Here is an 8416-nt window from a genome sequence, read left to right on the forward strand (position 1 = left end):
ATCCAAAGATTATCTAAAGCTGATCTGAGGCTTGACAAGTCATGTGGATAACCTTTAAAGTTTGTGTTATTTTTAGATTTATGGGCTAAATTATTATTATTTGTAAATGATATGGTAAGTATGAACATAACGAAATCTTATAATGATGAGAAAATCTGTATAAGCGTTTTTGAAACGGATTTTGCTTTGCAGAAATTAACAATTGTGAAACGGTCCTTTACCTTAGGTCAGATTGTGATGTAAACTAGGATAGGAGCTGCTATCTCCCACGTTCTTCGTGAGCCAGTGAATGCACCAGTTTAGCTGCCCATGTAGCTGCCTGTAGAAAAACGGTAGCTGTCACAAGCTGCAGCGCCGCTTCTGCCATTTAATGCTGGAGTTTCTCCTCACATGCTAACTTCTAGCGTAAAAGTATTTCATGCTGCTGTAGGACTGAGCACATCTGTTTGGTGTTTTTGAACGCAGTCATTGTAGTAATGGAGTGTCGTGTGTTGTCCATTCAGAGTCATGTTGTCAGGGGATACGTCGGGAACAAGTCGGCAACATTCCCATTACAGGTAAGAAATATATCTTACCTTGAAATGTCTCAGTGTAGCCAAAGAGAAAGACAAAGGTAGCATGAAAAGAGAAATACGTAGATTTAAACGTGTGTTTACGACGGAAATCTACTTTTGGAAGTATGACAATAGAATTTAAATAATTGTGACATCAGATATGCTAAGTAACTGTTTTAACAGGAACCGCACATAGGCCATTTTTCTTTAAACAAAACAACAACAATTTACTCAACCAAGTTAGCTTTCAGCCTACCTAATGAGTTTAAATTAAAATACAAAAAAAAAAATCAAACGTCACTTTTCGATCGGAAATGTCACATGTAAATGTTGTTCCGCTTCCAGTTATTCAGACTCTATCTACAGGTGGCTACAGCAGTGCAACCACACACGTTATAATGAATTAGTTTTTACTGTGTGTAATGGATGTTATGTGAAGAAGTGTTCACATAGTAAAGCAGTTTCCATACAGAAGGCATCGTGCTAGTAAAGGACTTTACAATGGTTTCTGTATTGATAGTAGTAAACTCAACTTGGAGAAATAATATATTTGACCTTAGACTTAACCTTCACTAATACACTCTGACGTTGTCTAGATTTTTGTATTTCAGTGGTTTCTTTTTCATATCAATGTGTAACAACTAGCTAACAAAAAGCTCAAATGACATAGATGTCATTGGTCTTTGTTTAAACAGACACTACTGTTTATCACTTCTTCTTTCTTTCTTTTTAAAGGTGCTGGGCTTTGAAGTGGACTCAATCAACTCTGTGCAGTTCTCCAATCACACAGGTGAGTCTTAGTGCACAAAACACCCTGATGTTATTTCAGTTTCACAAGTAGATTCATTTATGTTCCAATTTATTTTCTCTTTTACTCTTTTCTATCAAATATGGCGATATTAATTGATTGTTATTGTTATAGCACAAGGGCCAGGGAGGCTTTTGTCCTGATAAAGAACTAGAGAAGTGGTTCATGTGACGTCAGTAGATAATAGTCCTGAGTTGTGTAGACTTTGGCCACTAGAAGTCATTTTGTTTGGGTCTTTTGCTCTTCCAGCAAAAAACACTAGTACACACAAAAATCTCTATCTTGCCAAAAAAATATAATTATATAACAAATAAACAAATACTTTGAAAATTAATAATCAGAATATACAGTATATACTTCTCAGACACTCAACTAGTTTGTTAAGCCAACACTAAGCATGTCTAAGGAAGAGAGACTTCACTTGTTTTACTGCGTGATACCCCATAATGTCAGAGGGCTTATGTTGCCTCGTATTATTATTATTTTTTTTTTTACAATATCTCTTTATTAAGTTGACAGGTATCACGATACAATAATCATTAAGGACAATTTTTTTTTTTTTGGTAGCATGACACATACCCCCCCTCCCTGCCCATACACACACAGACTTGCACACACACATAGACACATAAATTACAATAACATAACCAGACCAGGGGGCAAAAAGAAAAGACAAGCACAAAACACAAAAAAGAATAAAAAGAAATAGAAAAAAAAAAACACCTTCCTTCTTACATTGTTATAGAGAGCATAGATAGAGAATCAACTGTCCTGTAGTGTCTTTAATTCTGTTATATAATATAAGATACACATTTTTCACATGAACCCCACAAGTTGTACTTTATTTTCTCCAAATTTAAGAACATCATGAGGTCCTTTTAACCAGTCCGAAGCTTTGGGGAGAAATGGTGATTTCCATTCCAATAATATTCTTCTGCGAGCTAAAAGAGATGCAAAGGCAACGCAGTCCTTTATTTTTCTACTGATTATTTGATTAACTGTAAGTACTCCAAAAATAGCCATTTCTGGACACGGTGTCAGCAACATGTTTAACGCCGTTGCAAGGTGTTTAAAAATAGTTGTCCAATATATTTTTATTTAAGAGAAGTGCAAAATTCACATTAAAACCATAACTGTTAAAATAATTGCAATATGTTGTATGCAGCCTTTGTTATTATTCAGTGTCTTAAAAATAACTAATTAAGGTCACTTTGAATTAATGTAATAATTTATTAACTTTTAGACAGTCAATTTCTAGCCTTAGATCGTAATTTCAACATTCATTTGACACATAAGTTGATGAAAGCAAGATATAGTTCAGTATAGTCTTTGTAAAATGGAGTACAAAAATATTGCTTCAAAAAGAAGAAAAACAGATGTTTCTGCTTGTTGGCTGTTACCCCTGCAGAGAGGATAAGATGAAAATCAGAGAGTTCTGTGCCAAAGAATGCAAAACATTTCTTCCACCATTGGGGCAGGAGACTCGACACAGAAATGACTCAAATCAGCTACATTTTCTCCATCCTCAGAGGAAAGTGATCAGTGTTAAGCATCTAGTAACTATGTAGTGTAATCTTGCATATAGTTTAGTAACTGTGTAAACAACACAAATACTTTTTATTCCCTTTTCTATAAGGCATTGATATTCACTTCATCCTATAACCACAGCACATACTCCTTTTCTGTAAGCTTTCTTTAAAGTCTCAATGCAGGACGTCCTCTCACTGACTCAGGTTTGGGTTTTGTCTGAAGTTTGAGCCTCAGTATAAAAAATATTAAAGTTTCAGTGCTTCCTCTCATTTGTAGTTTGGCCAGTTTTAAGGGAACATTTTAGGTCAGTGGTAAAAGGGGGGACAGAGAAAGGGGGAAATTGGCAGCCAGGATAGACGTCCCCTTCAGTTACTGATTAGGCCCCATTTGGCCCTCAACACAACACAGAGGAGGGGGACCGCAGCAGAGGAAGATGGGGGATGGGTTGACACATCAGGAGTTAGGAAAACAAAATGCTGTGACAGTTTTTTACATTCGCTGAAAAAGAGAAGAGGTACAACACTTGCACTATTGTATATGTTTCCAATTTCAAAGTCTTGGAAAATTTGAGTCACCGTTCTGCCTCTTGATTCCTAGGTTACCCCCATTGGAAAGGCCAAGTATTGACTGCAGAGGAGCTTAATGTGTTGTATGAGGGCATAAAACTGAATAAGGTGAACCACTATGATTACATCCTCACAGGTAAGTCTCTCCAACAGAAACTTAAAGTAGCCACATATAAGTGTAATGTTTTGAGAGAAGGGACATGCATTACCCCCAATGAAATGTATATGTTGATACAAGAATGTTAACTGCATGTCTTTCATTTGATCAATTTGTTATGGTGGGCTACCATCCTGCCGTGATAAACCTGAAGACTTTAATGGAGTACTAAATTTTCTCCTTTCTCTTCTAAAACGTTCCCAAGGTTACAGCAGAGACATGTCATTCCTGGAAATGGTAGTTGATATTATTCAGGAGCTGAAGAATGCCAATCCCTCCCTGGTATATGGTCAGTGTACATTTATCACATTTCAAATTGGAATACATGTTGGTTAGGTGATAGATCAATACGTTTAAGGACAACAGAAAATAACATGCATCTGTAAAAATATTCATTTACTCTTGACTTATGACATGTATTCTCAAGTTACAGCTTCTCAGTTATGACGACTTGATGTTTTCCCTAAAAGTGATTCTAAACTGTATGAAGGTTTTATTAGGTTTTTAGATCAGAAAAATAAACTGATGAGGACATCTTGAGTTTGAGGTGATAGTGAGGGTCACTTCTCACTTATTTGTGACAGGTTGACAGACCTAGAATCTGCTCGATAAATGAATCCGCAAATGAAGTAATATTGAAACTAAACATTTCTTACACACTTGTCTGTAATATCAAACTGTATTTGTAAATATACTGTATGTGCAAATTCTTACTTTTCCACAGTTTGTGATCCTGTAATGGGAGACCAAGGAGCCATGGTAAGCATTTTATATTAATGTAAATGCTATACCAAAGAGTATGGTCTAGACCCTATACATATAAAGATTTCACTCTAGATTTACTGTGAGTATTTACCCTTGTTTTTAAACATAACAAACTGTTGTCTGTTTCAGTACGTTCCAGAGTACTTGTTGCCAGTTTACAGAGACAAAGTAGTGCCTCTAGCTGACATCCTCACCCCAAACCAGTTTGAAGCAGAGTAAGTGAACTAAAATAATCATAACCAAAATCTGATAATAATCCTGATATTTTGTGTACATTTCCAGTTGAAAAAATATCTGTACATAATGGAGGTCTGGAAAGACTCTCTCACTGGTACATCCATCTATCACAGGTTATTAACTGGTAGGAAAATCAACACGGAGGCAGATGCTGTTGAGGTGAGTATCCTTTTAAATTCTGTCTGTGCAGCACTTCATTTCTCATATGTCACCAATACAGTAGGTAGTATGCTTGAGGATCATTTCTGCTCTCCAGGTGATGGACCTGCTTCATTCCATGGGTCCTGATACTGTTGTCCTGACTAGTACAGACCTGCCATCCAAATATGGGGACCAGTTTCTGCTTGCCCTTGGGAGCCAGAAAATAGGTAAACCTCAAAATAGCATCAGAAGCAAACCAACAATATGATTGTTATTGTCGAGAAATTGAATCATACCGTGTGCAGTTTCTACATTTTTCCCTGTCAGTTTTAGAAGTGTATTGTATACATAGACAGACAGACAGACAGACTTAACTGTTCCCAGTTTCAGATTTATTCCACTGCTGGACAACTTCTAACATAACAGCACAATAAATCACAGCACCACATATAACGACAAACAGGGAATAAATAACAGGGTCAAACGTCTCTTAAAACAAGCCTTGTACCTGTTTATGATCCAGTATCTATGGCCTGATGGTAGCAGTGTGAAAAATGAGTTCAGTTGATATGTGTGTCCTCTCTGTAGTGAAAGCAGATGGGACCAACACCAGTCAGAAAATCTGCATGGACATCCCCAAGGTCGATGCTGTATTTGTGGGGACAGGAGACTTGTTTGCTGCCCTGTTGCTTGCCTGGACTCACCATCACCCTAAAGACCTAAAGGTCAGTTACAAGAATGATCAAAAAGCTAATAGGTGTCATTTTTATATTGCTTAATGAATGAATCACTACATCCCACTGCTTTTTACAGGCTGCCTGTGAAAAGACCGTCTCAGTCATGCACCACGTCATTAAGAGGACCATTACTTATGCCAATGGTAGGGTTTGTGTGCATTTATTATACTCCTTTAGTCATGTGGTCTCTCTCTTCTTTATCTTGGAGTTGCTAAACCAACATATAAGAATCCTGTTTGCTTTCTTCTGCTCTTAACATTATATTTACACAACCAATGTTAAACATTAAACCACTTGCATTTTCTCAAAAGACAATTGTCAATATGGAGTACAAGTAAATGACTAATAAAAAAAGACACTCACTTTGCTCTCATAACTGCCACAAGAAGATTGAGATGAGACTTACCTTTTAAATGCTGAGTTAACCAACAAGCCAGAATCCAAAAAGTGTGTTGTTTCAATTTCAACTGCTCTTCTCTTTTTTCAGAGATTGCTGGTCCTGGGAAAAGGCCCAGTCCTGCACAGCTAGAGCTGAGGATGGTTCAGAGCAAGGGCGACATTGAGAATCCTGCCATTGTAGTGGAAGCTAAGGTTTTACAGAAGTCTTCTCGCTGAACAGAGAAACATTCTCATGACCATTAACATTGTGCTGGTACAAATCAGCTTCACATTTAGGTTGGTTCACCAGTTTCATGAAGGATTTTCCATCTAAGACTCTCAAATGTCGCTGCCTTACAGAATGTCTAAAGGAAGATGACGATCTTCTCATGAAAGGGGTCAGCAGTTTAGGTTTTATGTACATTCTACTTAACACACTGAAAATACTGCCATATGTGTCTGTACTATGGCCTATGTAGACATTTCCCATTCAAAGAAAAACACCATAGCCAACTAAGTGGACATTTTAAAATAGTGCAAGTGTACTTGAATAACCCTTTTACATGGGAAACTATTTCTTGATATAAATGTACTAATCTCAATTCTGTTGAATAGAAAAGTGCGCTAGTGATGCATGCATTCGAGTAAGGGTTAGTCACATGTACTTCAAGTGTGATGCTCACAAGTCATTATAAGCACATCATTATTGTATCTTTGATTTAATCAAAACAATTGTGTTTTAGGTGGTACTAAGTAACAATGATAATTCAAATGTTAGCAGCTTTAGCTGAGTACAAACTATTTTTTTAAATGTCAAAATCACAAGAATTTTACTGCATTGGATGTTTTCTAAAATTAATATAAATATACATGGGTGTGTCTCAAATACTTTAAGTCAAGTGTAAACACCTACTATATGCAGGTTGGATGTGTTTGAGGTGTGGGGAAGTTTTTTGTAATTTCCACAAAACATCAAACCACTTACACAAATCAGCCAAAACATTATGAGCACCTACCTAGTATTGTAAAGACCCCCCCTCTCATAAGGTCCTGCTGACAGGTCTGCAGCTACACAGCCCCATACACATCATGGCTGTCGATAAGAAGGTTGTGGGTTCGAGCTCCAGTTCTTGTGGTCACATGTCATAGTGAGCAAGACACTGAAGCCCAAATTACTCAAATGGTTATGAATTGATTTCTTAATACTGATAGACACTTTTAAGAGCAGCCTCTGCCATTTACTACAATGCACTGTTTGTTTTGACACCTTTCTAACAGAACCACCATTAACTTGTCCAGCAATAAGTGCTCCAAAAGCTTTTCTGCACAAGAGCTGCAGTGTTGGACATGCTCTGACATGTCCAACACTTACATCGATTTTTCTTTTGCTCCAAACAGATAAACTTTGAGAACAGAGTGTTCACTTGCTGCCTAACATATCCCACTCACTGACAGGTGCCATTGTAAAGAGATAACAATAAATGTTAGTGGTCCTAATGTTATGGCTGATCAGTGTATATGTAGTCCCTATATTTGCATTACCACTTTTTTTTTTTTTCAATTTGTATAGCTATCAATGCATTTGAACTTGAATGTTCATCTGTTAATCATGACCACAGCTTTTGTTTAAAGTTGTTTGTTTAATCAATTTTCGTATAATGATTTTCAGTAGCAGTGTTTAACATGATAGGTCCATGTCTTAAACATCTCAAATTGAGGTATTTGCACAGATAATCAATAATATATTTACTAGTAATCATTGTTTTCATTTTTTACTTTTGTCATATCTCAGCAAAAGAGTTGTAATGAGAAACTTAACTGTATACTGGCCTTAACAGGGTTGCGAAGAAAAAACACAGGCTGTGAATGTTTTTGTGTACCAATGTAATAATTGATCCACATACATAATGATAGAGAGACAAGTGCCAAACCTTAAGCTGCCGCTCTGATATGGAGCAACACAGAATTAATAAATGACTGATCTTTTACTGAAACCTTTTTTTTGTTTCTTTTTATTGTAGGTTTGTAAGATAAGTATCCAAAGAAATGTATAATTTTATTGTATAGGAACTTTTTGTTGTTGAAACATGAAATCTGAATGAAGCAGTACTCTAGATCATCCATTGTAGTTTATCAATCGTGTAATAAATAGGGATCATTTTAAAATATGCAAAATAATTAATTATTAACTAATTTAAAGCACATAATTGAATGCTAGGTGAGAGAGTGCTTAAATGAAAGCCCAAAAAAAGTCGAACTAGTCAGATGCCATGCACAATATATTATGTGATTAGGGCCAGGTGACTGCTCTGCTAGCCCAACCCTAATCCATAGCATGAATAGCCAGCATTAACCCAAATAACCAGACAGACCAATATGTCTGCTGTGACCGGAGGACAGTAGGGATGTGTGGACCTTTTTGCTGAGAACTACTATATGATAGTTTGAGCAATTAAGCATACCAACAGATTCCATATTTGCCATACAAAAAGCAATGGAGCTCTCACAAACCTCTAGATCTGCATTATGCTTTATGCTGCAAC

General features: G+C 36.5%; 1 protein-coding gene across 1 annotated transcript; it reads left to right on the forward strand.

Annotated features, from left to right (window-relative positions):
* Positions 1-315: 315 nt before the first annotated feature.
* Positions 316-7867, forward strand: LOC132987228 (pyridoxal kinase-like). Its single transcript, XM_061054138.1, has 11 exons — positions 316-557; positions 1290-1344; positions 3490-3594; positions 3821-3904; positions 4340-4374; positions 4510-4595; positions 4731-4776; positions 4874-4985; positions 5347-5483; positions 5572-5638; positions 5983-7867. Exons 1-11 carry the CDS (start codon positions 477-479, stop codon positions 6108-6110), a joined length of 936 nt encoding a protein of 311 aa, XP_060910121.1. The 5' UTR covers positions 316-476; the 3' UTR covers positions 6111-7867.
* The last annotated feature ends 549 nt before the right edge of the window (positions 7868-8416 follow it).

This window comes from Labrus mixtus, chromosome 13 (assembly GCF_963584025.1).
Source record: "Labrus mixtus chromosome 13, fLabMix1.1, whole genome shotgun sequence".
Taxonomy (NCBI): domain Eukaryota; kingdom Metazoa; phylum Chordata; class Actinopteri; order Labriformes; family Labridae; genus Labrus; species Labrus mixtus.

Coding starts and splice junctions, on each gene's coding strand:
- LOC132987228 (XM_061054138.1), top strand. CDS start 477: ATGGAGTGTCGTGTGTTGTCCATTCAGAGTCATGTTGTCAGGGGATAC. Junction 3,905..4,339: donor CAATCCCTCCCTGGTATATG/GTCAGTGTACAT, acceptor ACTTTTCCACAG/TTTGTGATCCTGTAATGGGA. Junction 5,639..5,982: donor GACCATTACTTATGCCAATG/GTAGGGTTTGTG, acceptor CTCTTTTTTCAG/AGATTGCTGGTCCTGGGAAA.